Source organism: Cladophialophora carrionii, assembly GCF_000365165.1.
Source record: "Cladophialophora carrionii CBS 160.54 unplaced genomic scaffold supercont1.1, whole genome shotgun sequence".
In the NCBI taxonomy this organism is placed as follows: Eukaryota; Fungi; Ascomycota; class Eurotiomycetes; order Chaetothyriales; family Herpotrichiellaceae; genus Cladophialophora; species Cladophialophora carrionii.
Window position 1 is genome coordinate 4,230,695 of NW_008481816.1, and position 27,844 is coordinate 4,258,538.

Genomic DNA, 27,844 nt, shown 5'->3' on the forward strand with positions numbered 1-27,844 from the left:
CGGGGGCGGATGACAAGTCAACCAACAAGCTGCCGCCCATGGTCGCGGACTAACTTATCTCTATCATTAGCTTGAAGAGCCACCTCGTGGCAGACAAGATCCGCACGCGTTCTTCTGGGCTGGACTTTCGACTCGCTACGCAAATGGGTAGACAGGCGATTCCGCTGAGCAATTGAAGGGTAAAATTGTAACGTGATGGGTCGACGAGGAAGGATTCCCTTATCTGTGGAGCCGCTCCAAGCTCTGGGCAAGTTCCGCTCCCACGAGGCTGAGGCACAATCAAGGGTGGAACAGGGTGGAGCGAGGTGCAGGTGGCCGTGGTGGCATTCGCCCATAAGACGTCCAAGCCTTGGCCTGAACCTTGGCATCGGCAGGCTACCGGAGGGTCTTATCGGGCTTGCGTGGCAGATAGGACAGAATCTCCCACAGGCGCGCCTGTACTCCGTGGCGTACTGGATGATCGGGTGCGAGGCTGAATAGGCGACGCTGCTGCGTCTGACATCGGCATGAATTGGGGCCTGAAATGTCTTCTCGCCGTTTGACCTGGGCTCCTCCCACGACGGGAATGTCAGTATGCCCCTTGGAAAGTCCAGCACTGGATACGGCTTGTTCGGAAACAGCACAGACCAGGTGGGAGAGAGTACGCGCACCTGCCAGGGGATTCAGTATGGAAGCTGTCAAATACGGGAAAAAAGCTTGTTAAGGACCGGTGTGAGATCTTCTTCATGACAGCCTGTGTTGTGAATCTCGATAAAACAACGTTGACTCTTTCCCGTGTCGCTGCTGAGGGAAGAAAGGCCGAGGCAATGAGTCTGGTTAGACTCTGCGGAAGGCTGACGTGCCGTGGTCTGAACTGCAGGAAATGCAACAGCTGATCTTTCGGGTCAAGATATCTGGGTTCCCGCCACTCAAGGCAGCCTTCAAGCTCCCTTCAAGCTCCATTCAAGCAAGTCGGCAGCCAAGGTGCAGTATACAATGCTAAGACAGATTTGAGGCAGATGACGGAACTGCACTGCTGCGCAAGGGTTGGGAGTTCTTTGTTCAGTGGTGTCAGGGTGGGATGCCGTGTCGACGACGAGAAAGACGGTCGATGATCAGGCGGAAGGAGATCTTGATGGGAAGCAGAAGGAATGAGAGCTCGAGGCGCGGCCCTTTGGTAGGGGTCAAAGCGTCGCCACCGCCGATAGAAACCTCCGGTTCGGTAGTGGGAGAGAGGCGGAAAGAGACCACCTGTATTCTTCTTCCGTCCGGAGGTGTCCTTCAGCATGCAGCGGTTTGCCATGGTCATGTTCTTGACGATGTAGTCATTGAAAATAGCATCCCCTAAGAGTAATGCAGCAACAGGGCGCAGTTATCATGGGCACACGGTGAGCAACGGTGGTTTCTGAGTCGAGGTTCTGGGGTTAGAGAGCGGGAGAATGATGTTGTGCTTCAACTGTTTCACCTCGAGTGGGATGAACTCGTTGTATAGCATCTCGGCCCTTGGCACATACCACTGGATCGCCATCACAACATACTTCTCCTGACTTCTTCCCCTGGTGACGGTCTCGATAGCCATGATGCTTTCTAGACCAGCTAGGGTTCCGCACTTCATCATCCGAGTTGATGGCCAGCGACAGAGGATGGCTGAAACACTGTTCTCGACCCGACTGGTGACATAGAGCCTTCAACAAGCTGCTGCCGAGGCCGGACACGGTCTCAACAGGCTCTGTCCAGCAGCGTGGCCTTGTAGTCGGAGGATCACGCCATGATAGAAAATATGGGATTTTGGAGACATTTACTCCACCGTATGTTTAGGCAACATCTTCGTCCAAGTACAGGGCTTGCATGCGCAGTTTCGTTTGGCGATGAACTTGAGCTCACATCAAGTTTCTCGTTCTTGCATGACAGGCAACACCCGCAATCCACCCTTGTGCGGCGACTTCTCCTGAAGATTGCGATGGATCTGCCGCGAGAATGTTGGATCAGACATATCAAAAGCCGCTTCTCCTTGCGCTAGCTGGAGCGGTCGCGCTGACTGCGGCCCTCTACACGTACCAGCAATATGCGAACCAGCCGACAGGCACCTCCCTCCACCGAAGCAATGCCATCCGCCGTCCTAGAAGGAGAAGCAATTGGCGCAGTGGCTACCAGCCAATCCTCGACTATGATCCTATCGATGAAGCCATCAAACATCTAAATCACCGAAACGAAACGAGGCAGGGTTACGGACAATATAACAATCCTTGGTTCTTTCCCACGCTTGAACCCGTCGATCTGACCTTGATCCCTTGCAACCTCATTTCCATATACGGCTTCCTGGTGGAGTGTTGCGGGCAGACGCTGTCGGACATGCAGCAAGAATGCCTCCTCTTCCACATCCATGCCATGTTTGTCCAGAATTTTGTCAAGGAAGAGTTCCCCGAAGGATTCGTCTTCGGAGAGGATGCTTCCATATTGGCCAGGGCTCTGGAAAACCTCGGAGTCAAACCGCAGATTGTCTACGTCGTGGCGAAAGCCTTTGACCAAGCACAAGTTGCCTTCAAAACGAAATACAATCCGCTTAGCGTTCCTGAGCACAATCCCAGAGTCAACCCTACCGAGACCGATGGCGCCGTGGAGACCATCGACTTAGCAGCTCGTGATGTTCTGCAGGCCTTGGCCGATGCAAACGACAACAGTAACGACGAGAACAGCGACAACGACTCTGACAGTGATATTTCGTTTGGAAACCATGAGGAGGATCCCGGAGGAAGCCAGAACATGCTGGATCTTCTCTACCACATTGCCGGCGAGCAGGCACGACGCGAAGGCTACATCCACCGTGGCGTCGAGTGCAATAGCTGTGGAGTCCACCCCATTGCAGGAATTCGTTACCACTGCGCAAACTGCTTCGACTTCGACCTCTGCGAGAGCTGCGAGGCCAGCTCTTCGCACGTGAAAAGCCACGTCTTCTACAAGATTCGGATCCCGGCTCCTTCGAGAGGAAATGTGAAGCAGGTCACTCCGAAATGGTATCCAGGAAACCCGGACGCATTTGCCACGTCGTTGCCGTCCAGCGCGTCCAAGCCACTGTTGGAAGAGACCGGCATGGAACGCACAGAGATGGATGCGCTCTACGAGCAGTTCAAATGTGTTGCAACTCATTATTGTACGACCGATCCCACTGGCCTCGGAGTCGCCATCGATCGCAAGGACTTCGACGCGTACTTTATCTCTTCGAACGGTGACAGGGGTTCTCCAGCGAATTTGATCTACGACAGGATATTTGCGTTCTACGATACGAACAGGGATGGCCTAATTACCTTTGACGAATACATTCGCGGACTCTCTCGCCTGCAAGACAAGGGCCGATACGCCCGATTGAAGCGCATCTTTGAAGGCTATGATCTGGACGGAGACGGCTACGTAGACCGCAAAGACTTTCTTCGCATGCTGCGTGCATATTACGCATTGAGCAAAGAGCTGAGCCGCGAAATGATCAATAGCCAAGGTGATTTTGGCTTCAATGAAGAAGAGCTCCGGGAGGTCGCTCAGGGCAGCCAACCGATCAGCGCCGTTTTCGGCGGAGGTAACCTGTATGGCCACGAATCAAGGACAGGGCAGGATAAACAACGTCGATCCAACGGAGATCTCCAACTCATCAACGGGTCTGCAGGTGTACTGCAGAATGATAGCGATATGCGCGGAGATCGTGCTCGGGCTATTGGAAACGCCGCACTTGGTGATCGCAGTCGAGCTCACCCTTTCAGATCGTTCAGAAGAGAAGCTCCTGAGGATGAACCCGTCATGATGGTGCCGAACTACGGTGACTACACGGGCTCCGGCATGGAGCAGGATGAGGTACCCGAAGAAGACATCACTGGTCCCGATGCGCCTCTTCAAACCTACCCTTGGCCCCCGCTTCTGTCCCCTACGCCCGATGATATTGTCAATGCACTGGGACATCAAGTGCCCCTGGAGGACATCACCGACCCAGTCGACAGGACAAGAGTGCTCTACGCCCAGTCACAGCGTCTTGATGCTGCAGCAGACCACGTCGAGGAAGCCACACGTGCACATGCGGTCGAAGAAAGATGGCGTCGCCGCCAATTTTATCTCGATGACGAAGAAGGCATGACCAAACCACCAGGATACACGGAGCCGGATAGTTCGGACGAAGAGGATAATCCACCGCCAGCCAAGAAACACGCGCGGAATGGCGCAAGCCCGAGAAGAGCTTCCATGGCGTCTCGGTCTTCGTCGAAAGTCCGTTTCGACGATAGTGCGATCGACACGGACTATGAGACCCGGTCCAACGCTTCCTCCCGCAGCATACCAGTGAATGAGAGATGGGGCGGATATGAGCTCAGCCAGGCTGAAGCAGATATCGGCAAGGACATCCTTTACCAGGCTGTCCAACAAGGCTTCAATCAGCTCCTGGATGCATTGTTCAAGGACAAGGAGGACGACTTCATGGCGGCACAGGAGACACGCAACACTCGTCGTCTTGCGAGAAAGGAAAGAAGCGAGTTTGCGACAATCCTCAGTCTCGACAACGACCATGACGATCCGCGACTAGCGGCGGAGATTGAGTCGATGAGGCGGAAAAATGACAAGGAAGAAGCGCGGCACATGGCTATTGGCAATACAGATCACCTTCGAAACCCGACTGCAATGATGCTGGCAGAGGAAAGTTTGGCGGAAGAAGGTGGTCTTGAAGAATCTGTAGAATTTACAGCTGGCTTCCGCGATCAACCGCCTGAAGCATTATCCGAGGCTCCTCCGACACATGACGTTGCAGCAGAGGAGTTATACCGCGACCCAACGCTCCCGCAGTTTCGACCCGACGAAGCGGAACTTGTAACTGCATCTCGGAGCTCAACGAAGGAAGAGTCTCCATTCACTCCGGTCAAAAGCCCCCGGGAAGCTCAAGATGATGGACCGGGGCCAGCGATCCCAACTCGGCCCCGAACGCAAACCCGATGTGCAAAGCCACCGGTGCGAACCCATCTGTTCACGGGTAATCTCGTCGAAGCACGGAATTTGTACTATCTGTGGCAGAAACACGACCTAATTGACGCCGAAGCGAATCGCCGCGGTGGAGGTGGCAAGCTCAGCTTCTCGGAGTTTCGACGCAAGATGGTGCCGGAGTGTGAAGTGGGCAAGGCCTTGGGTGACAAAAGCAAGGAGAAAGAGGACAAGGAGCCGGAGACGTGGGAGAGCAGTGCCGACATGGGCAACTTGGCGTTCGTGGGCACTTGGTTGGAAATGGCTAGCTTTTAGTGAAGCGACCACTCCGACCAGCTGAGATTACGAGCGGCTTTGGCCTGGCTTCAATTCCAACTTGTACTACTATTCAAGGCATGAGGTTATGACGCGACGCAGCATGATACCCGGTTCAGGAAAAAGGCGCCTGGCGGTAGCCAATAGTACAATTGTACATGAATAGGCGGCAGAGATAGATCACTGCGCGGCTGTTGGCGGTTCGTGCCCTGTGCCTGTGCAAGCTCTTAGTTGATCGAGTGTCCCAGTCATTGATGTGTACTCCGTACTCCGTACTGTGGGTAATATTCCCAGCGAGCCGAAGGTTCTCCTCGGCTAAGTTGCCACCCCAGCACCCTCCGGCTGAGTTGCCTGGCTGGGATACTTTCGCCCACAGCGCATCTGTGTAAAGCTGCAACTGCGTGTCAAGTCTGTGTGAGGCATGAGTGAGAGATTCCTGTTCATTGATTTCTCCGTGCCTCTTCGATCTCACCGCACGCCGTATACGAGCCCAGAATGTGTCCTTCACATAGCTTTCTACATACTAAACACGTATGTCAGCTCTCTCATCAGGGTCTCGCGCCTTGAAAAAGGGGACTCAAAATGTGAAACACTCGCATCGGTGCTCCAGTGTTTCAGGATCTGAGAGGGACTTCAACGCCAGTCTTTCGTGTCACCTTCGATCGTTGCTGTTCGGTGCTTTTAGAGTTGCGTTCTCTCACACTCTGGTAAAATGAAGCTCGACGCCATCTCGTTACGTGTTCTTTCTCTATGTGTTTCACTTGTTGCCTCGCTCCAGCAGGATGAACTCCGCCAATCAAGCGAGACCCTCGCCGATCCTGGTCACAGGCACGATCGTATTCAGCCAGCGTCCGAACAAGAGCAGGAGGACTCGGATTCATATTTCCCGTGGACACACAAACCAATCTGCACAAAGGACGTCGATGACACCGGAGATCAGTTCTGCGTCTACACCAATGCATCCTTCAGCAACGGACGTGGCATCTCCATCTTCACGCGACCAGCAATCGCGCAGAAGTTTGCATCGCTGCCGCCGTTCCAGGATTCTACGGCACTGTCCTCAAATGGTATCAACCTCGATTATGACACAGAAGATCTGCCATGGTACACGGCGTCCGTCCCAGGCAAAGGAATGGGTATGTTCGCCTCGCGGCCACTCCAACGTGGTGATCTGATTACCGCGTATACGCCCTGCCTTGTCACACATATCGGGGACCTCCGTTTTACCGACGATCGCGAGAAAATGCTCAGGCTAGCGATCGATCAACTCCCGCCAGCAACTAGGGATGCTTATCTCGCGCTGGCCAAGGTCTACGACGAGCCAGACGTCATGGCGCAGGATATCCTGAAAGCGAACGGATTTGAGATGAAACTCGGCGACTTGATGCATCCGGCCGTGTTCCCAGAGGCCTCCAGATACAACCATGCCTGCGCGCCAAAGTATGTCTTATCTTCCGTGTTCTATAGAGTTTGCTGTATAACGGCATTTCAACTTCTAACCTAATTACATACAACTAACACTGCGTTGATAGCGCGCAATACTTCCTTTCCGCCAGCATGTTGACCCACTACGTGCACGCCGTACGTCTGATCCAAAAGGACGAGGAAATCACCATCTCGTACGCGCCGCCTCTGCGTCTCCACGCCGACCGGCAAAAACACTTCCAGTCGATCTTCCAGTTCACGTGTACCTGCCCGCGCTGCTCACGCACAGTGCAGGAGTCCGACAAAGCCACCCAAGACATCGCCACGCTCCAGTGGGAGCTTTCTCAGGGGACCGCCCCCGGCAGTGTCAAGAAAGCCGAGCAGCTCGTCGACTTGTACAAAGCCGAGGGCCTGGATGGGTTCCTGGACACCGCGTACGGGTACGCCGCGCTGGCGTACAACAGTGTGGGCAGCACGAGAGGAGCCATGAAGTACGCCAAGTTGGCAGCCGAGGCTACGCGACTCAAGTACTCGGTTGACGAGGGGATAGGGATAGAGAAAGTCAGGGGGTGGGAGAGCATGGCCCGCGACCCGATGGGTCATCCGAGCTGGAGGAATAGGCGGGAGAGATCGTGATATGGACGATATCGGACAAATGAATGAATGGATGAATTGATCAATAGAACGGTCCTCATGATTGGGAGCTGTCTGGGAATAGTGAATCATGTCGTCTTCCCTCGTGTGCTCCCCCTTCCTTCCGTACCCAATGAGGTGAGATGAGATGGGACGAGAACGTGATATTGCACGTGTCTTGGACCAGCTCTCTTTTCTAGAGCCGAGACGTACGTCACAAAACGAATGTGGTCTATGTACCCAACAAGACCGGCGTACCGAGGAGCCACAAGGGTACGCAACCCACACGCTTTCAATCCGATTTAGTTCGCGAATCGTGTGCCACGCGATCGGTTCTTTCTACCCCTTCTTCCAGTTGCCTGCTTGAGCGGGACCCGCAAGCGGAACGATTGACCCCATAGCGATGATGGACGTGTATAGCAGGGCGTGGACGGCAAGTCAAGGGGCTGGAAAGGAAGCAGCTGGACAGGATGACTCGATATGAGATCCCAGCGTGCTTACAAGCCTCTATGCCTCTGCAGCTACCTAGTGTCACTCTGTAATATGCCCTTATTGGTCGAGGCAGAGGAAGCGTGATGCCGTCTGTGTCTTATGATGATTATACAAGCGATGGAGACACTATAGAGTCACCAGAGGAGTACTATATACTGTGGCCGCAAAGGAGTAGCCGCGTCAAATCTTGGCGAGAAGACGTCTCTCCGAGGTCTCCTCCCCGGCACGGCCGTATTGCTCCGCTGGATAATCTGTGCCGGCTTGGTTGACGCCGGCCCCCTGGTTGGTGATCCACCGCTTGAGGCAGCCGACGAATTTGTCGATCTGCGCCACCGTGTTCCCGGCGTGCAGACAGACTCTGACACGCTCGGTGCCAGCCGGGACGGTTGGCGCGACGACCGGGCGCACGATGAACCCGGCGGACTGGCAGTGCGACGCCAGCGAGCGGGGCTGCGGACTGAGAATGGCGAAGATGGGCGATTCCGGGCATGTTGTCGGCAGCGTCACGACAGGCCTGCCCGTCGGATCAGCAACGCTCGAGGCCAGAGCCGTCAGGGACTGCAAGCGGGCGTAGAGATGATCTATCAGATGGTATAGATTGGCGGCAAGCTGTGAAGGACAATTGTCAGTTGAGAAATGTAGGTCATAACAGAATTAAATCCTGCTTACGAGGTTGGCTTTCCCCACTCGGAGCCAGTCATAGGCGTTTTTGATGGCCAGAAGATTCGGGTGCGACATGAATGTCGTGTAGATTAGTGGGCGGGCATAGTTGATCAGGTAGAGGCGAATGACGGGTGAGCTGAGGATGATTGCTTTGAACATCGTCCGTCAGTTAATGGATCCCCTACAGACCAAGGACACGGATCACCCACCGCCATTGGACGCCAGAGCTTTGCCAAACGTATGCAATCGGATGGAGACTCGCTTCTCCAGCCCGAGTTCACAAACTCGTCCAGACCCGTTTGGGCCATATATGCCCGTCGCGTGTGCCTCGTCGACCACGAGATGCGCGTTGTTGTGAGGCAATATGGCTTCCACCAAGTCGACGATTTCCGTCAAGGGCGCAAGGTCACCCTCCATGCTGTAGACCGTCTCTAGAGCCACGAAGATCGTCTGATCGGGCCTGGAGGAAGAAAATTGCTGCAGGATGCGACTCAAGTCCTCGACATCGTTGTGCTTGAATGGGATCTGCTGTTTAGCCCTACACTGCCTCATACCGTCATGCACACTGGCGTGGATGAGCTCGTCGTAGATGATGACATCGCCCTGCTGCGGGAGAAAGGCAAAAATGCTGACGTTGGCGTCAAACCCGGAGTTCGTCAGGAGCCCGGCGTCAGCGCCATGGAAAGCCGCGATTTCGCGCTCGAGGCTCTCTGCGAATTCAGAGTTGCCATCGAGAAGCCTCGAGCCGGTTGATCCCAATGGCGTTCTTCCTTTGCTCAACAGAGCCAGGTAGTCATTCTGGAATTCCTTGTTGCTCGACAGCGACAGGAAGTCATTGGAAGAGAAGTCAACCGACCCGGGTGGACTCGATTTCAAATTTCGCAGCTTTGACTGAGCGCGGCGCTTTTCCAAGAGACGAGAAAGACGCCGTTCCAGTGGTGAAGGTGACATGGTCGACATGGGCAATAGACACTCATCGACCTTGGAATGTCGCACTCACAACAGCTCGACTCATCCACCGGACTGAGCACGAACAAGGAGCATTGGTAGTCGTAGTCGTAGTCAGGGGTACTCTACCAAGCGCTTCAACTTCGGTCAAAAGGCTGCGTAATGGCACAACCGCGGTTCAAGGGAAAAGTGTTGGGTGAGATCTGGTGTTGGGTCCTCAAGCTCGAAGCTCGAAGCCGCTCTAGCGAGAAGAATTATCCAATCAGGAAGCTGATGCGATAATAAGCGCGCGAGCAGCCAATCGCAAGCTGCCGATTTCTCGGAAGTGCAAAAGCGGGTCTTTGGTGTCTTGGCAGGCACGAAAACGCTTCGGTGAGCGAGCAACCAGTCACCACCTTTTCCACCGCTTGCTTCACCCTCCCTTCATTCCTTCGGTGAGCACGCGTGATGCTGTGGCGCGATCTGCGGGCATGGCAGGTCTTCGGCGCCAACACGAATGTCGGCAAGACCATCGTCTCGACGTTGTTGTGTCGGGCTCTACAGAACCGTCCTGAGAGTCGTGTGCCGACGCTTTATTTGAAGCCCGTCTCGACAGGCCCTGAGAACGAGGCCGATGTCGGGTAAGTCTATAGAGCGCTGGCGAGATGCATTTGCTGAATCAACTGGCGAGTGCTCTAGACATATTGGTACTTTTGTGCCCGGCGTTGTGTCCAAGAACATCTCACAGTTCTCGCGGCCGCTAAGCCCTCATCTGGCTGCTGAATTAGACAAGGATTCTTCGGTCCCAAGATCAGATGCATCAATCCTGTCAAGGGTAAAGTCTGTCCTCACCGACCACGCTACAGCAGGAGGCAGATATGCGCTCGTGGAAACTGCAGGAGGCGTCCTGTCCCCAGGTCCATCTGGCACCGTTCAAGCGGATCTCTATCGGCCGTTGAGGCTGCCGACGATCCTTGTCGGAGACAGTAAGCTCGGGGGCATAGCGACCACAATATCCGCATTCGAGTCCTTGCACGTCCGCGGCTATGATGTGGACTCGATCGTCCTGTTCAACGACCCGGACTGGGGGAACTTTGAATACCTCGAGAAGTATTTCCGCAGCCACGACATCCCGACATTTGCTCTGCCCCAGCCCCCGCCCAAGCATGAGAGTCCCGTGGCAGACAAAGACCAGCTTCGCAGCTACTACGCTGATACCGCCAATGGACGCCCCATCAGCGCTCTCTTCGACCACCTCAGGAACAAGCACTACCGTCGCGTCTCGCAGGTGATATCAATGCCCAGCCACGCCGAACAGGTTATCTGGCATCCATTCCGCCAGCATGGCATTGCGCACAACATCACTGCCATTGACTCTGCATACGACGACCACTTTCAGACGTACATTGCCAAGGATACACCCGAGCAGGACTTCGTCCCAGGCTTAAAGTCACTTGAAGCCGAAAACAAGCTACCGCAATCTCTTCTCACTCCTCTGTTTGATGCATCGGCCTCGTGGTGGACTCAGGGCCTAGGGCACGGCAATCCCAACATCGCATTGACAGCCGCCCACGCGGCGGGTCGTTACGGCCATGTCATGTTTGCGCACTCGGTCCATCAGCCGGCCCTGGATATCTCGTACAGTCTCCTCGAAACCCTGCAGAACCCCCGTCTCAGCCGAATCTTCTTCACAGACAACGGCAGCACAGGCATGGAAGTCGCGGTCAAGATGGCCCTGCGCGCTTCCTGCGCAAGATACGGCTGGACCAAGGACGACGTGGCCGACAAGCCCGTAGAGATTCTCGGTCTTAAGGGCAGCTACCACGGCGACACGATTGGCGTGATGAACTGCAGCGAACCCTCCGTCTTCAACGAGAAAGTCGACTGGCATCGTCCCTGGGGCCACTGGTTCGATCCACCATCCTTGCTCTTCAAGAGAGGAAAATGGGAACTCACAGTCCCGGCTGAAACGTCACCCTCAGCCACGACCGAGACGCAAACATTCGATTCAATACACTCCATCTTCGACTTTGACGCCCGTGCAGACGATGCAGCCCGCTACAAAGTCCACATCACGCGCACCCTCCAAGCACTGGTGCGTGACCAACACCGCCGCTTCGGCGCCCTGGTCCTCGAACCTCTCCTCATGGGCGCGGGCGGCATGATCTTCGTGGACCCGCTATTCCAACGGTCGTTGATAAAGACCATCCGCGAAAATCCCGGATTGATCCACCCCACCGAGACAGGCGGCGACGACGACGACGACTCTTCGTCTTCAACCGACTGGTCCGGCGTGCCCGTCATCGCCGACGAAGTCTTCACAGGCCTGTACCGCCTCGGGCGCGCGAGTTCCAGCTCCTTCCTCTCTAAGCACGTTGACGGTCCCGCCGCCGCTCGGGGCGCCGACACCCAAACAGATCGTGGCCCGCCCTCACAACCGTCCATCCACGTAGCCATCGCGCCCGACATCTCCGTGCACGCCAAACTCCTAACGGCGGGACTCCTCCCCTTGGCCATCACCACGGCCTCGGACCCCATCTTCCAGACGTTCCTGTCCGCGGACAAGACAGACGCCCTGCTCCACGGCCACAGCTACACGGCCCACCCCGTAGGCTGCAGCGTCGCGACCAAAGCGCTAGCCGAGTATCGCAGGCTCGACGAGACCACCTCGTCATCATTATCATCATCATCGTCATCATCGAGCGCAACCTCCTCGACGTCATGGCAACCCTTCAAGCAAGCCTGGGCCCACTCGCAATCTGCACAATCCACAGATCAAACCACATCGTCCTTACCGTCCCCATTGACGAACGATCCGCCACCGGCGATATACTCCTTCTTCCCACCCACCCTCGTCGACACCTTATCCCACCACCCCCGTCTCTCGGGCTGTTTCGCCCTCGGCACGGTCCTGGTCCTGAAGATGGCCCCGCCGAAGGGTTCTCCAACAGGGGGGTATACCTCGACGGCGGCCGCGGCGCTGCAAGAGCGGCTCTTGACGTTGCTGGACGAGGAAGGGTGCGGGATCCACTCGCGCGTGCTGGGCGACGTCATTTATTTCATGGCGAGTCTGACGACGAGCGCGGAGCAGATTGGGAGGGTGGGCAGGATGATTTTGAAGGGTTTGGATATGGAAGTCGGGGCGTAAGAAGAGTATTAGATGGAGATGGAACGGAGGGTTGAAGTCCGGGATTTAGAAATGCCCAGACGAAGAAAGGGTGATTAAGTCGGACGCATAATGTGGTAGAACTGGGTAGACCTGTACACTGCGCATTCTTGGCAAATCAGTTACTCCGTAACAGCATGATAGCTGTACAGGGATCACGGACGGCACCAAGTATGTGTTGGTGACCAAACATAAAAACCTGTGCCCTCACCTCACGGATAGGAATCTTGATACAGGTCTACCTTCCATCCAACGATTGTATCTTTGATCCTGTGATAAGTATCAATACAGTAAGAATAGTTCGTCTAGCTACCTCTACCAGTCGAGCCTGCTATTCCTCCGTCTTTGGCTCTGCGCAAAAACACTTCAGGACCTATTTGCTAAGCAGGGACAGAAGCCACTTCCGGAGTATTCATATCCTAGTCTCGGGCAGACGCGTGTTCAATCTAGATTTTGCTGACCTGCCCATTTGACGTGTCTGTCATCTTCCTCCTTCGCTTTGTGCTTCGATGTGGGGGTACTGGACGCATCATGCCCTTGCACTTCTCTTGCCTTGTCGTAGATGAGACCATTGTCTCCAACGTACCGTCTCCGAGTTTGATGACCACGCGGCGTATAGATGCTGTAGAGCTCGGCCATTCCGCTTCTGTAGAAAATCCATACAGCAAGAGTGCCATTCTCGCTCTGAACTGCAAGATCGTCAACGATCTGACCAGCGACGTTGCTGATGATACACCCATCCAGTTGCAAGGGCTGATTAGCGACTCCGTCATCGTGGTCTGTTTCTTCGTCAGAAGACGTGTCGCCGACTGCGTCATCCTCATGACTGGCCATCGGTGAGTCCATAGTCAGATCACTCTGTCCCAGAACCCCAGTGTTCTCATCCCACGCATCAGGAGTGCCCTTTTGGTCTCGGAGTTGGTTGAAAATATCCGATGGGACGCTGTACAGAACAACTCGATCGTTATCATATACCACGACAAGCCTCAGGCCCCAGTCGAGTGCCTTGCCGACGGCATATCGAAGAGGAGAAGGCTTTCGTTCGCCTCCTTCTCGCTCGGGTGGGATGAACATGATCTTCCGGACAAGTTTGGTCGGACCTCCTAGCGGTGCATCACTCCCGAGGCAGACTAGTCCACTGCCAGGGTCAGTGAAAACCAAATGGAATCCGTCGCTGACGGGAATAGCACAGAAGTGATCACAATCGACAGTGCGCAAGACTCCTTGCACCTCATCGGTCCTCGAGGGATCCTCGGCGCCAGAAGATAGGTCCGGATCACCGGCTGGCGTGGGAAATGGTAGGTTACCAAAGAACAGTCTTGTCAAGCTCTGCCGTCGGCCGAAAGCCGCAGGCGTGGGCCAATACTTCCACCTCGCTGGGGTACTGTCACTCCTCACCAGCTGCGGAGCGACCGGACCAGCCGCACTCGAAATCAGCCGTAGCTTCCTTCTCGAGTCAACCCCTGTGAGCGGAGGCAGGAAGTAGAGATAATCGCTCGGCGCAGCAAGTGGAAACCAACGGTTCAGGTTGCCTCCGGTCAAGGCGTCAACCCAGTAAAGCTCCAACCCCATTCTGCACCCGTAGGCAACACATTTCCGGTTGGGACAGATTGCCACACTCCTTGGCTGGTCTTCCATGCTCCCCAGATCGGTGTAAATGGCAGTTGCCCGTGCCTCAATGGGTATACCTAATCGGCGATTAACTTGCTCAGCCTGCACTCCTGCATTGATCTCTGCATCAATCTCTCCAGGACTTTCCGTACTGCGGACATGCTCGTCCTACAAGAATGGGGTATTCGGCATAGCATCAGGAGGAGAAATGGTGCTGGGCATTGTGACTGATCTGAGGCTAGAGTCCGACGACTCAATAGCCACGATCTCTGGAGATCGTACGGGTAAGCTGATAGCGTATGAGCTGAGATTCTGAAAGGTGGCTGGACTTTGAACAAGCGTCTGCATACCCAGATTCATTGGTTCGCCCGAGTTGCTGCGGTATCGTTTCTGCATGTGCCTGCCACGCAGGTCCCAGAGCATGCCGATTCGACCAGCGAGAAGAGCTGCCACCGAGTAGCGTTCGGAACAGGTGTCCATACTGACTTTCAGGACGTCGAGACCAGTCGCCAGCCTGACAACCGGATCCAGTGAATGATCTTGATCGGACAAGCTGTAGACAGATATATCACCACCAGATACAACGAGAACAAACTTGCCACAGGCTGACACCGTGAATCTGGAGTTCGTGGGTAAGGAAACCGCAGTCAAGATGTTGGAAAAGTCAATTGTTTCAGTGATCGACAGTCTCGGCGATGCATCAAGGTCTTCTGATAAGGAATCACCTCGCCAATAGGGCGAAAGTCGAGATTCTGTCGCCAGCCTTTTGGAGCAGAGCCACTCCTTGTCAATGACTCTGTTAGCGTCAGGATCCATGGGACCAAGCTGACTGTCCCAGCTGCGTCTCTTCGCGACGATGTTGCCTTGCATCCGCCCGATATCCGCAGCCAGCGCAGATTGACAGCCGCAGCCTCTGAGCATGGGCTCCAGAACTTTGCAGTCCAGGCCTGCTAAGAACCAAGGTTTGCAGGTGTGCCGAGCAGCATCAAAATCCCAGGGCGCCAGATAGGAGAATATTTGTTTGAGAACTTCTCTCGGGACACGGTAGGCTCCGGGAAAATTGGGCGGTGGCAGGGTTGCGTGCCATTGGCGGCAGACTGACCTCAAGTTCTTGTAGTCGTCGAATGACAAGTAGCTGAGCACAGTTTCGACGACCTGCTGAGGGAGGAAAATGTCCAAGTTCGCTCCAGCAAGGCTGTATCTCCGTGAGGGAGCAGAGACCGATGGCTGACGAGTCCATGCAGTCATATAAGACTCGTCATCGCTGTCTGTGGCGGTCTGGTCATCTTCATCAGACCTGGCGAAATAGTGAAGTCGTGCCAATGTGTCACGGTGTCCCGCAAACGCGTTTGGTCGTAGGTATATGGTTGCTTCAGAAGCGCTGGACGTCTTTCTCGAGGGAGAATCTTCAACGCCAAACGGATTTGTGAACTCGTCACGTTCTTTCCGACGAGCCGCCTCTCTCCAATTCAGGTGTTCGTCGGACAAGAAGTGGACTACCGAAGGTCGAAGCGGCCGGAGGGAAGGGACCTTAAGATCGGAAGCGCTGGCCGACCGGCCAATTGTTGCCGGCTGTGTTTCATCCGGCTCGTCATGAGCACCGTCAAAGCTGTACAAAGTGCTGGGGCGAACCTGCTCTGGCTGGTAGAACAGGCGGAGGGATGATCTTGTGGATGAACTAGCAATGCATGGCCAGATGCCAACAATGACGCCAGGCGGGATCCCAGTGAGGCTGGGATGAGAGGGAGACTGGGATGAAACCGAGATGAGGGAAGTTCTGTTCAATCGCTGACTCTGTTGGGTGAATGGCATGCTGCTCGCATTGTCGAACGTCGGAGCTGGATGAACAGCAGTGGCAGACTCCCGTGTCGGAACATCGACCTGCTGTCCATCTTGCCATTCAGGTGTACAACCACTGACCTCCTCCGAGTTTCTTTTGTGCTCCAAATATGGCGGACTGATTTCGGAACAGGCAACGCCGCACCGATGGAGGTATGACTCTTGCTTTACACTCTCTGGAAGAGGTGTCGACCGCGGCTGTGCACTTTCCCGTTGCCAAACATCCATTCGAGCTTGATATCCAATGAAAGGAGGCTTGTGTGTGACACCGGCGATCATCTGTGGGTGGTTGAGCGGGAAGTAGTGATCGCCGGGATAGATCATTCTCAGTTGGTATTCGTCGACAGATGCAATTCCTCGAGAGACGAGGATCTCGTAAGCCAGGTCGGCGAACAGCTAGACTGTGTAGTTAATGATGGGACTGTAAGAGGGCTGGGTAGAATGCATAAGAGTATGAGTAGGGATAGGATTGGGGAGAAGGAGGAAGAAAGGTGCGAGAGGGTATCATCTAGCCAGGGAAACGGACAGGTCGCAACTCCCATATCGTCCTCGTTTGCGACGCCTGTGTTTTGATGACAAGTCTCGGTCGCAATGACGGTGCGAGGCAGGCGTGACTGAGGATGTTCCAGTGGGAAGAGGCGCAACGAAGCTGATCAACCACGATGTAGTGGTCAGGCACCGGCTTTCGAAATGGTCAAAGCGAGGATATATTCGCATAGTCAGTTGCTGAGAATCAATTACATCAAGCTCACACATGTTACTGGGGCTATTAAGAGTTGTGTACATGGGTATCTCTGAAGAACGACACTAATCAATCGCCCGCTTGCTATGCGTCAAGAAAATCTTCGAAGACGAAATGCTGATCAAGTTTGACTGTGCTCAGGGCGTCCGTGGCCAGGTTTCCGTATCCACAAAGTCTCCAGCGGCCGGACAAGGTTAGGGTTGATATACCGGAGACCGGTGTCCTGGCTTGTGTCGACATCTTGGCCGTAGTCGGTATCTCTATCCCAGGCAGACTCCGGTGGTGTAGGGAATTGGGGCGACCTGGCACGATCGATGCTCTTAAGAGCGATGAAACGCATGAGAGGGACATACGTGCGTTGGAAATATACAGTAAACCAAATGGTACCAGCCAGCAACGGCGCCAAGAACACTGACGCAGTCAAGGCTCCTCGTAGCGCGAGAATGCCGGTCATGGCAACCTGGAAGAGGACCAGCCCGGTGATGATGCGGTTGCAAATCATGGGCCAGGCCCGGCCAGTCGAGTGCTGACGATGTTCCATGGCGTAGAGCAGCTGGTACTTGTAGATGAAACCACCGATGAGGAAGTACACTAGGCCGAACAGGGTGATCATCCATGAGGCTGGAAGAACACTGTAGACAATGCAGATGATGAATATAAGCATGGTCTGAGGCAAGTAGAAGCCGTAACTGAAGATTGGCGGTTGAGACAATTCGGCATAGTCCCGGGGTGTTTTCGCCGCGATGAGATAGAAAGGGTACAACGCCACTGAGCCAAACTCGAGTAACCTGAATGGAAGGAGTCCCAAGCCCTGGAGGACAATGAGGTTGACATAGAAGGGCGAAAGCTGTTCAAGAGCTTTAGCAACCGCGTATGCTATTCCGGCCGTGTCGCGGAAGATGTCCCGCAAGTCCTGCCAGAAGTCGTAGAATGTGGTGGCGGAGCCCCATATCGTGAAGACGATGAACAGGTTGAAAAAGATAAAGAAGAAGTTCTTGGATATCACCGACATTTCCACGTCGCCCTGAGACGTCATCCCCTGCTGGTTGGCAAGCCAGTCGTACAAGTATGGCACGGCCAGGGCCAAGAGCGAGAACAACAAGGTAGGAAGACCCGTTTGGACCAACGATCGAATGATCTCGTGGTCTTCTAGTGCTTGAGCCAAACCAGGCAGCACTTTGTCAATGACTTCGATACTGAGCAGACCAGCCAAAGGGGCGACAATGGCAGCCCATAGGATGGTTAAGAAGCCAATGAAGATCATAATGCTCCAAGACCTGGCCATGCGCACGTTGCGGGAGAGATACGTGTTCTTCCAGACAACATCGGCTGGCGGAGGGGCTAGACTGGCAAGGAGCTCTCCGGGCTTGGGACTCAGAATGGCTTGCACGGCCATTTGACATGCTGCGGTGGATTCCATGGTGACGAAGGCTAATGGAGTCGGTTTGAATTCGGTCGACCTCAATGCATGTATCTTTTCGTCCATGACCCGCAGCTTTTCCTCGTAGTAGTCGATAGCATCAACTTTCCTGCCGTAAAGCTTGAGCGGACCGTATCGAATAGTGTGAGTAGGCCGCAGTCTGTCAGCGGGTGTTGCATGAGCCCGTTCCATTTCCGATCTTGAAAGCAGAGCTCCACTTTCTTCGTCACCGTCAATACCATACCTCTGCCTGTGGGTGCGTCGGGAATGGCGCATTGAATGGTGATGGCCCAAATACGACGCCCAAGACTCCTCCAGTTTCCGGAGGCACGTCATGCGCTCGGCCATCAGTTCATCCAGAGCCTTCCAGTTTTTGCATAGCATAACACTATCAACCTTCCCGATCTGCAAATCTTCAATGAAGTGCTTGATTGCTTCCTCAGACCTCATCTCACTCGGTATTCCCGACAGACGGAGGGTTCGATCGGTTATGGTAGCCTGGCTGCCGAGGTAGGCTTGTCGTATGCGAATGATGTTCGTTGTCTCTCTGATCAGGAGGAAGATGGCCACTCCGGTGAAAAAGTAGGCGAAGGCCACGTACATCCATAGGTAACTGTCATCCTTCTCAATCTTCGGCTTCTTTGGCCTTTTCGTATCGTCTTCAGAAAGGAAGGTAGGGACGACGAAGGGTGCGGTGCCATTGATGGGAGGGTAGGGTAGTTCGCCGGTAAACTTGTAGTTGACAGGAAGAATGATGGTGAGAGAAAAGAAGAGGGTCACGGAGAGAAACTTGACCGCGTATCGGAAGAAGGACAGGAAGGCATAGGCGTCAAGGCCAGCAGAGGCAAGCACTTCGGCTTCGTTGATTCTCAGCAGTACGGGGATCCATCCGAACAGCGACTTTGGTAACTCGGGAAGACGCGATGCCGCGCCCGATTGTTTCTTGCGCGCATGATACAGACTCGTCCATTTGGGGCGCAGTACCTGCAGACGTCAGCATCCACCGAGGGTTTCGTGGAGTGAGATGGGTGCATACGCAGAACGAGAGGAATGCGCTCAGCCCAAAGACAACCGAAATGATAACTTGAAGGTTGAAGTCGCGCTGGTTTGTGCTCTTAAACTGGTCATTCCAAGATGGGTTCTTGGAATCCCTGACTGACATTAGGAGTCACAGCGATTGTCACCATGAGCGAGCGAGGTTGGTAGTTCCAGTTCACTTAGAGAACTACTGCCAGCAAAGAAGAGGGTGAGAGTCGGGTCTGCAAGTGTCGATGTCATGATCACGTGCAAAATCTCGGCTCTTCCCGCCGTTGACTGATTCGATCACGCATAGATCTTGGTCTGGCCAATCACGGCTCGGCTAATGACCCCGAAAATGTAGCTTCAAAGCTTTGGATTGAGAACCTCCTGCGCCTACACCTCACCATCCGGTCACCCTGTCACCCTTTACAATCAGCGCAAACGAACCTTGCCCTCCCCTCTGCCGCCGTCTATCGAGGGTGATACGGTTTCAAGACAAGATGTTGGCCACGTCGGCCGTCCGCAGTACCCCATTGAGGGCCGCTGCACGAACCATCGTTCGGAAGACCACAACTGTCAGTCCACATCCTCAGATGGATCACGAATTGGCCTGCCTGCTGCAATGATCGGGCCATGTACTGACAGGTTTTCTAGCGTGCCGCATCCTCCACCTCAAATGAAGCCGCGTCACCTCCATTCTGGCTCACAGCTGGTGCTTCGACCGCGACAGTAGCTGCGATTGGCTCGGTCGCCTGGTATTATCATCTGTTTGGTCAGGATGTCTATGCCATGACTCCGGCAGAAGAAGGGTGAGCGTGGAAAGATGATCAGAGAGAAAATGAAGCTGACAAAGGCGCTCAGTCTACACCCGACACAGTACCCGTGGGAGCACACAAAGTGGATCAAGACTTTCGACCACGCAAGGTGAGAATTGCCTGGAGAGCAGAAGAAGACGACCAACTGACCTCCTGCAGCCTGCGAAGAGGTTTCCAAGTGTACCGCGAAGTTTGCGCCGCCTGCCACTCCCTGAAGCGAATCCCCTACCGGTCACTGGTCGGCACAATGATGACTGTCGATGAAGCCAAAGCACTGGCCGAAGAGAATGAATACGACACCGAGCCCAACGATGAAGGCGAGATCGAAAAACGGCCGGGAAAACTCTCAGATTACATCCCAGCACCATACAAGAACGATGAAGCCGCTCGTGCCGCCAACAACGGTGCTCTCCCACCTGATCTATCACTGATGGTAAAAGCTCGACATGGTGGTTGCAACTACATCTTCAGCTTGCTCACTGGCTACCCCGAGGAGCCTCCTGCCGGCGCCTCCGTTCAGTCTGGTTTGAACTTCAACCCTTATTTCCCCGGTACCGGTATCGCTATGGCTCGTGTGCTCTACGATGGTCTGGTCGAATACGAGGACGGCACACCCGCCACCTCGTCGCAGATGGCCAAGGATGTGGTTGAATTTTTGAACTGGGCCGCCGAACCCGAGATGGATGAGCGCAAGAAGATGGGCATCAAGGTGTTGATCATCGGCACGGCTTTACTGGCTTTGAGCGGTTGGGTTAAGAGGTACAAGTGGGCGCCTATCAAGACGAGGAAGATCGTTTACAACCCTCCTTCCCAAAAGCCCGGCTTCAGACAAGGTTGGTAAGCATAACAGAGAAAGAGGCGCGGGGGGAAGATCGTGTTTATTACGTGAGGACTAGAGGGCACCAATTGTCCGAACAGTGGAAGATCAATCGGATGGAAGGGTTGATGTTTTGTACCACCGAAGAACCATGCAAAATTCATCCAATCGAAAGAACAACGTACATATTTCCCATTGAACCTCACATTCTTTCCCATTTTCGTCGTCCGTTCATATCTGGGTATCACTTTTATCATGAAGAGTAGACTCTGGTACAACTCATAGAGCAACAAAAAGCTTCGTTCTTAATGCCTCCACACCTTCACGACCTTATCCTTCCCGCCACTCGCTACCCCCGTCCCATCTCCACTCCAATCCAACGCAAACACCTCATCCTTATGTCCCGGCAGATCCATCTTTAGCTTCCCCGTCCGCACATCCCACACCTTCACCGTCGTGTCTTTACTGCAACTCGCGAGGAGTCTGCTATCCGCGGACCAAGAAGCCATGTACACGGCGCCGACGTGCCCGCGCAACGTGGCTATGAACTTTCCATCCCGCGCACTCCAGAGTTTGACGCTATTGTCGAAACTGGTGCTCGCGATGTACAGGCCGTCCGGGGAGAAAGACACGTGCAGGACTTGTTTTTGGTGGCCGAGTAATCGCGCCACCGGCTTTGGAGTGGCGCTGGAGTTGTCGTCGAACGAAGACGGGTCCCAGAGGAAAATCGTGTTGTCGTCACTCGCGGAGATGAGCCTTTCAACCAACCTTCCTTCGTGACGCGCCGCCGTCTCGAATCGCTCTTTCGCTTGCGCGGTTTTCGCGTCCGTGGCCAAAGGGGGTTTGCCCGTGTGGTCGTGATACGCGGTTTTCAGCGCGAAGTCGGTGGATAAAGCGAGGTGGTTCACCCAGTGAGTATGGGCGGATAGCGTGTGCAGGCAATTCCAAGTTCTGTCATTCCAGATTTTGATGGTTTTATCTTGTGACGAGGTGAATAGTCGGTGGAGACCACCCCAGCGCACGCAGGTTACCGACCCTTTATGCCCGGAGAGGGTCTGCTCTATGCGGCGGAGGGGAATGTCCCAGATTCGGACAGTGCCGTCCTTAGAGGCGGACGCGAGGCGAGGTTTCCCCTGCGTTTGAGTGTGGTACGGTTCCCAGGCAAGGGACGTTATCCATTTGGTGTGGCCCTTTAGTGGACCGCCGAGTGGTTCGCCGGTTTTGGGATCCCACAGGCGGACGGTGTTGTCCATGCTTCCTGTTGCGAGTAGTTTGCCATCGGGTGACCAGGATACTGCAAGCACCCAGCTCGTGTGCCCCTTCAATGTGTGCAACGGCGTGCCTGTATCGCAGTCCCAAATTCTCGCAGTATTATCTCCACTTCCTGTTGCCATTCTTGAGGATGTCTCTGGTGAGAAAGCTGTCGCTAGGATAGCCTCCCCATGGCCTGCTATCGAGGCTGAACATCTCGAGACTGCGCGCACGCGAAAAACCGCTTGGGGAGTGAATTGAAGGATGATGTTGTCTTCTGTGGTCTTGAAGCCGGGTTTGAGGATAGAGTTGTATATGTCATTTTGTACGTCGAGGATGTTGGAGTCTTCTTCCTTTGCTGAGGGCCGATCGTTGCGGAAGAAGAATCGATAGGGAAGGCGCTCGCCCGGCTCATGGCCTTGGATGGTGTTCAGTAGTGTTTCAAGGTTTTTGACCGTCGCATCCTTGACAGGAACTGCCACGGCAGGCCCAGTGATCTTTCCAGTGCTCTGGTCGATGAATTGTAGCCGCACACTGCCTAGGTCGTCTGGTATTCGCAACTCTTCTGCTGCCCTTGCCGCCTTTTCCACGGCAGCAGTCTTCTGCCGTTTACTCGGCGGCGGTACTATGGTCGCCATCGTCCGCTTATCCTCGCCTGCACCAAGTGGTTCAGAAGCTGCAGCCTCGAGAAAAAATATCTGGGGAGAACGTTGGTTCGCAGCCTCGTGCGGGGGAGCCAACCGGCAGACCTTCCTCCTGGCGTTGCTTCTCACGCTTCTCCATTACGGCTCAGTCTTCACTTCCGTCTCACTTTGTTCTCACCTATCGACAAGAGCATGAGAACTTGGCCTGCGAGCAGCAAGCCACAATGTCCCCTACAATGTCGACTACGACCACTAACTTCACAGCCATACGAACGTCGAATACGACGGCAAGGCCACAGACTGGCTGCTGGTGGGAATCCAAACCCGTAGGGACTTCAACTGGTTACGGCGACGCTGAAATTATCTGTGCCATCAGCGAATCTCGAGGCATTTCTCCCACTATTGGTCTTTCCTTTGTCAGTCTCGCTACTTCTGAAGCTACTCTCTGTCAGTTCACCGATACTCAAACGTATGCTCGCACCTGCCATAAGATCAAAATCTATGCTCCATCAGAGATTCTTTATATGTCTGCTGCGGAAGATTCGAAACTCATTTCTGTTGTTGCCGAGAATCTTGAGGTTGAGACGGCTGGTATCCGCATGACAAGTCTCCATCGCAAGTATTGGTCTGCACTCAGTGGTCAGGATTACGTTCAATGTCTGGCTTTTCCAGACGAGGTAGAGGTATTGAAATCATCAACTGCTGGTTATTACTTCGCAACATGCTGTTTCTCCGCTGTATGTTTTCGATGGTTGGAGGCAAGTATTTCTGGCGCTGACCAAAGCAGGTTCTGAAGCATATCGACAAATCGAGGGGATTGGCCTTTGCTCCGCAAACGCTGAGGATCAAATTCGAGTCCTCGGAGGGGTCAATGTTGATCGATCTCTCAACAATGGCGTCGCTCGAGTTGATTCAGAACCTGCAGAATGCAAAGTCTCGCGAATGCCTGTTTGGACTGCTGAACGAAACCATGACGCCAATGGGCGCTCGTTTCCTCCGCAGCAATGTCTTGCAACCATCAACCGATGCTGAAAAGATCAAGAAGCGGCAAGAGGCCGTCACCGAGCTCACCACGAAAGGAGACATGTTATTTGCCATTCGATCTGGTACTGAAGCTTTTCCTCGAGAAGAACTTGCTAACAAATCACAGCTCTCAAGTCATTTGTCGATGCTGATCGTGTACTTGCGGCGGTTTGTCTCAGCGAGCTAGCATCCCGCGTCCAATACTGAATCCTTTTAGCTCGTGGTCATTTCTGCAAGACAAGACTTCCACTTCATGGAGCAATCCGTGAATCATGTGCTGCTGCTGAAAAAACTGGTCGACTCCATCAAGCCGGTTTGGCAAGCTCTCGCTGGTGCCGGTAGCGAAGAGCTGCAGATGATACGCCAGGTTAGGCAAGTTCTGGCTTGGACGAATTCCTCGCTGACTTTGCTCCCAGCTTTGTGAGCCGGCGAACTATTCCAACATCGAAAATCTAATCAGATGCAGCATCAACGAGGATGTATCATACTCCGCAAAACCAATTGAGTTGCGGAGCCAGAGAGTCTTCGCTATCAAGGTATTGCTTGTGGCGGTCGTGTTTGACTCGTATGTCTACTAACATGCACTAGGTGGGTTGTAACTGCTTCCTCGACGTGGCCCGTCAAGCCTACAAAGAGCTCCATGACGACGTGAACACATACTTCGATGAGCTCAAGAGTTTGGAAACCCGGCCATGCCGCACCGTTCCTTCTCTAATGGATACCAGAGCAATATGACATGAACCTGGACCTCAAATTCGAACACGCACGCCACTATTACCTCCGCTTCCCGACGGCTGATCTGGACTCCCCTGCAACGCTTCCTGCCACCTTCATCAACGCCTACAATAAGAACAAATACATGGAATGCCAGACCCTCGACCTCGTCAAAATGAACCAAAAGCTCAAAGACACGCACGGCGAAGTCATCACCCTCGCCGACAGCACAATTCAAGAACTGATTCAGCAAGTCCGGAGTCAAATCCACCAGCTCTTCAAGATCAGCGAATCCATCGCCACGCTGGACATGATGGCGGCTTTCGCTCACTTGACCACAACATGCATAAGCGGCGAATATACACGGCCGGAGCTCAGCACCCACTCCCTCATGATCAAGAGCGGCCGCCACCCCATCCGCGCCAAACTAATGTCCACGACACGCGAGAAATTCGTCCCCAATGACGTCTACGCTACGCCTCAAAACCGGTTCCACATCATCACCGGTGCGAATATGAGTGGCAAATCGACGTATATCCGCTCCATTGCTCTGATGAGCATCATGGCGCAGGTAGGCTGCTTCGTCCCTGCCGAGTACGCCGCTTTCCCGCTGTCCCACGAGTTATTCGCAAGGGTCAGCACAGACGACAACATTGAAGCCAACGTCTCGACGTTTGCAAGCGAAATGCGCGACATCGCCTTTATCATCCGCAACATCAGCCACAGAAGCCTGGTCATCATCGACGAGTTAGGCAGAGGGACAAGCACGACGGACGGACTTGCCATCGCCATCGCCATCGCCGAAACGCTCATCAACAGCAATGCCTACGTCTGGTTTGTCACGCATTTCCGCGATTTGCCACGGATTCTGGCCGATCGCGCGGGCGTCTCGAATTTACACCTCAGTGTGGACATCTCGGAGGACTTCACGAAGATGACGATGCGGTATAAGATCTTGGAGGGTTATGAGGAGGAGAAATTCTATGGTTTGGCTCTGGCTCGCGTGATCGGTCTTCCACCCGATGTCCTGGACACGGCGACACACGTGAGCAAGGTATTGCATGAGAGGAATGAAGCGAAAAAACGGAACTCTAGGGCTACCGCGGCGGCGAGGCGGACCAAATTGATCTTGAACCTCAGAGAGCAATTGGTCCAGGCCAGAGAGAGTTTATCACTCGGTGGGGGTAGAGATGATGGAATGCAAGGGAGCCGTAGTGAAGAAGAGGTCAGCGCGGAGGCCTTAAGAGACTGGTTGAAGAATTTGCAGGTTGAATTCTTGGTCCGGTTGAGGGCAATTGAGGCGGATGCTGAAGCGGTGGCGGCGGCGACGGAGGCGGCGGAGGACTAGGAAACTGGCGAAAAGATGAGCGATTCACCTGAGGAAGAGGATGGTGGAGGGAGTCTGACGGCAAGGCATTGCTTTGAGGTTGACGAGGTTGAGGGAGGGAAAAAATAGGTGACGCCCGGTCGATGTGTACCTCTCTCGTCTGGCAGAACAACAACATAGACATGAGGCACAGGCCGCAGCAGTGAGTTCGCTCATGCGACATACTAAATCTATTTGCTATGCTGTGCGAATTGCAGTTAGAGCCCGGGGCTGCGAGCTCCAAGCTCGTCGAGTCCTTGAGCAATTATTGTGATAGAAAATGGGGAACGAACGGTCCACGGAAGCAGCCAACGTGTAGATACAAGATACTGCATGTGTTTTCTTGTCTATCGCGACGTGCCTCGTCTCATCTCATCTCATCCGACTCGATCGGTTGATTCATGCCCCCGGGGTGGTTCGGCGTGGATATCAAGGGGGACCACCTCAGACGGTCCAGATCACAACCCGACCATCAACACCACTGGTGCTGAATTTCCTCACTCCGGCCGCACCGCCTTCATACACGCGGATGGTGTTGATGGTATTCTGATGGGTGGTGCTCAACTGCGTGTCGTCCTTGACCTTGCCCTTCAGATCCATCTGCCGGAACATATTCAGCGCGCTCTCCTCCCTCATGGCGCCCATTCCGGGCCGCGCTTTTGCCTCGACGCTACCGACCATTTCCCAGCCCTGTTCTGAGCCGCGGAACCGGAACGCCTCGCAATCGTACCCGGCGGCAATGATCTCGGCCTCGCCGTTCCAGATGAGGCTCGTGAACGGGAGGATCTGGGTCGAGATGTTGAGCATGGCGCGCGGCGCCTGCTCCGGCCCGGTCGGGTAGACGACCGTGATGGAGCTGTCGTGGCCGGCAAAAGCGAGCGCGTCGCCGCTGGGCGAGAAACTCACGGCGTGGATCCAGCCGGCCGAGTCGTTGAGGTATTCGCCGCAGACGGTGTTGAAGGGCAGGCGCTCGCCCCAGACGCTGGCCTCGGGCCGTTCGTCCACGCCCTTGATGAAGCCGCTGAAGACGCGGGCGTGCGAGTCCGTGCTCCCCGCGGCCAGGAGCACGCTGTTGGGGTGCCACGCCAGGGTGGTGATGGTCGAGCGGATGGGTTTCTTCAGGTGCTTGGACACCCACCAGTCGTTCTCCTCCTCGAAGTAGCACACGGCGATGACGCGGGCGCCCGAGCCCACGGCGAATTTCTTCTCCGACGGCGACCACCGCACAAAGGTCGCGGCGCGGTTGATGCGCAGGAGCACGAGCGTGGGCGTCCAGCCCTGCGGGGTCGGGTGCCAGACGTAGGCGTTGCGGTCTGTAGCCCGTAGAATAGAGAGCACACAAAAGGTCAGTCTCGTGCAACCATACCAGGCTTTCATTTAGAAAGATAAGACGCAGACACTTCTGAGGGAGGGAGGTTGGGGAAAAGGTAGGGCGTGCAATGTTTCTGCTTGTGGATTTCGCTTGGATTGCTTACCCTGCGAACATGTGACGATCATGCCACTCCCCGGTGCGATATCCACGCCCGTCACGGTCTTGTCATGGCCCTTCAGCTCATCTTGGAGGTTGAACTTGTTGCCCGAGCGGTGGTACAGCTCGACGTTGTTCTCCCGTGCAACGGCGAGGGTCTGGCGGTCGGCGGAGAAGGAGTGGTCGGCGATAGGGTGGTGGAAGAGGTGGTGGACTTCGGGGCCGGACATGCTGGCGAGGGGGTGCGATAGGAGTTTAGCTCTCTACTATCGTCCTCTGTGTGTGTGTGAGGAAAGAGGGAGGATTGCGGTGATGTTGCGGAGGGGATGAAAGTCAAAGGTGGGATGACGACGAGCTGGGCGGCCGAATCTCGGATGTACAGCACAAGCACAGCCTCGTCGCCTAGTGAGTAGAGCATTATTCACAGGGCCCCTACGAGACGCAGGAGGCCGATGCATCAGACTCAGTGATCTATCGAATTTGGAAAATTGTATATGCTGACTTCCCTCCGTGGACACCTGAATGCAATCGTGCGTGCTACGCCAACTCGCCACCATGACCTTG

At 54.6% G+C, this 27,844-nt stretch overlaps 11 protein-coding genes across 11 annotated transcripts; 5 read left to right on the top strand and 6 right to left on the bottom strand.

Moving 5' to 3' along the window:
* Positions 1-1,956: 1,956 nt before the first annotated feature.
* On the top strand, positions 1,957-5,244 carry G647_01506 (uncharacterized protein; the record flags this gene model as incomplete). Its single annotated transcript, XM_008724905.1, has 1 exon — positions 1,957-5,244. The coding sequence occupies one exon, from the start codon at positions 1,957-1,959 to the stop codon at positions 5,242-5,244; it is 3,288 nt and encodes a 1,095-aa protein (XP_008723127.1).
* Positions 5,245-5,956: 712 nt separating this feature from the next.
* On the top strand, positions 5,957-7,305 carry G647_01507 (uncharacterized protein; the record flags this gene model as incomplete). The annotated part of the gene is made up of 2 exons (XM_008724906.1): positions 5,957-6,684; positions 6,777-7,305. 2 exons carry the CDS (start codon positions 5,957-5,959, stop codon positions 7,303-7,305), a joined length of 1,257 nt encoding a protein of 418 aa, XP_008723128.1.
* A 669-nt stretch (positions 7,306-7,974) lies between these two features.
* On the bottom strand, positions 7,975-9,408 carry G647_01508 (uncharacterized protein; the record flags this gene model as incomplete). The annotated part of the gene is made up of 3 exons (XM_008724907.1): positions 7,975-8,403; positions 8,464-8,606; positions 8,667-9,408. The coding sequence occupies 3 exons, from the start codon at positions 9,406-9,408 to the stop codon at positions 7,975-7,977; spliced, it is 1,314 nt and encodes a 437-aa protein (XP_008723129.1).
* Positions 9,409-9,852: 444 nt separating this feature from the next.
* G647_01509 (dethiobiotin synthase) lies at positions 9,853-12,532 on the top strand (the record flags this gene model as incomplete). Its single annotated transcript, XM_008724908.1, has 2 exons — positions 9,853-10,025; positions 10,084-12,532. The coding sequence occupies 2 exons, from the start codon at positions 9,853-9,855 to the stop codon at positions 12,530-12,532; spliced, it is 2,622 nt and encodes an 873-aa protein (XP_008723130.1).
* A 459-nt stretch (positions 12,533-12,991) lies between these two features.
* On the bottom strand, positions 12,992-14,122 carry G647_01510 (uncharacterized protein; the record flags this gene model as incomplete). The annotated part of the gene is made up of 1 exon (XM_008724909.1): positions 12,992-14,122. The coding sequence occupies one exon, from the start codon at positions 14,120-14,122 to the stop codon at positions 12,992-12,994; it is 1,131 nt and encodes a 376-aa protein (XP_008723131.1).
* Positions 14,123-14,329: 207 nt separating this feature from the next.
* On the bottom strand, positions 14,330-16,324 carry G647_01511 (uncharacterized protein; the record flags this gene model as incomplete). The annotated part of the gene is made up of 1 exon (XM_008724910.1): positions 14,330-16,324. The coding sequence occupies one exon, from the start codon at positions 16,322-16,324 to the stop codon at positions 14,330-14,332; it is 1,995 nt and encodes a 664-aa protein (XP_008723132.1).
* A 539-nt stretch (positions 16,325-16,863) lies between these two features.
* On the bottom strand, positions 16,864-19,324 carry G647_01512 (uncharacterized protein; the record flags this gene model as incomplete). Its single annotated transcript, XM_008724911.1, has 2 exons — positions 16,864-19,146; positions 19,199-19,324. 2 exons carry the CDS (start codon positions 19,322-19,324, stop codon positions 16,864-16,866), a joined length of 2,409 nt encoding a protein of 802 aa, XP_008723133.1.
* A 358-nt stretch (positions 19,325-19,682) lies between these two features.
* Positions 19,683-20,838, top strand: G647_01513 (cytochrome c1, heme protein, mitochondrial; the record flags this gene model as incomplete). Its single annotated transcript, XM_008724912.1, has 4 exons — positions 19,683-19,757; positions 19,837-19,991; positions 20,044-20,106; positions 20,157-20,838. 4 exons carry the CDS (start codon positions 19,683-19,685, stop codon positions 20,836-20,838), a joined length of 975 nt encoding a protein of 324 aa, XP_008723134.1.
* A 281-nt stretch (positions 20,839-21,119) lies between these two features.
* On the bottom strand, positions 21,120-22,703 carry G647_01514 (uncharacterized protein; the record flags this gene model as incomplete). Its single annotated transcript, XM_008724913.1, has 1 exon — positions 21,120-22,703. One exon carries the CDS (start codon positions 22,701-22,703, stop codon positions 21,120-21,122), a length of 1,584 nt encoding a protein of 527 aa, XP_008723135.1.
* A 230-nt stretch (positions 22,704-22,933) lies between these two features.
* Positions 22,934-25,794, top strand: G647_01515 (uncharacterized protein; the record flags this gene model as incomplete). Its single annotated transcript, XM_008724914.1, has 8 exons — positions 22,934-23,446; positions 23,497-23,815; positions 23,860-23,900; positions 23,950-24,099; positions 24,149-24,268; positions 24,321-24,408; positions 24,458-25,612; positions 25,667-25,794. The coding sequence occupies 8 exons, from the start codon at positions 22,934-22,936 to the stop codon at positions 25,792-25,794; spliced, it is 2,514 nt and encodes an 837-aa protein (XP_008723136.1).
* Positions 25,795-26,256: 462 nt separating this feature from the next.
* Positions 26,257-27,510, bottom strand: G647_01516 (uncharacterized protein; the record flags this gene model as incomplete). Its single annotated transcript, XM_008724915.1, has 2 exons — positions 26,257-27,125; positions 27,288-27,510. 2 exons carry the CDS (start codon positions 27,508-27,510, stop codon positions 26,257-26,259), a joined length of 1,092 nt encoding a protein of 363 aa, XP_008723137.1.
* Positions 27,511-27,844: the final 334 nt, after the last annotated feature.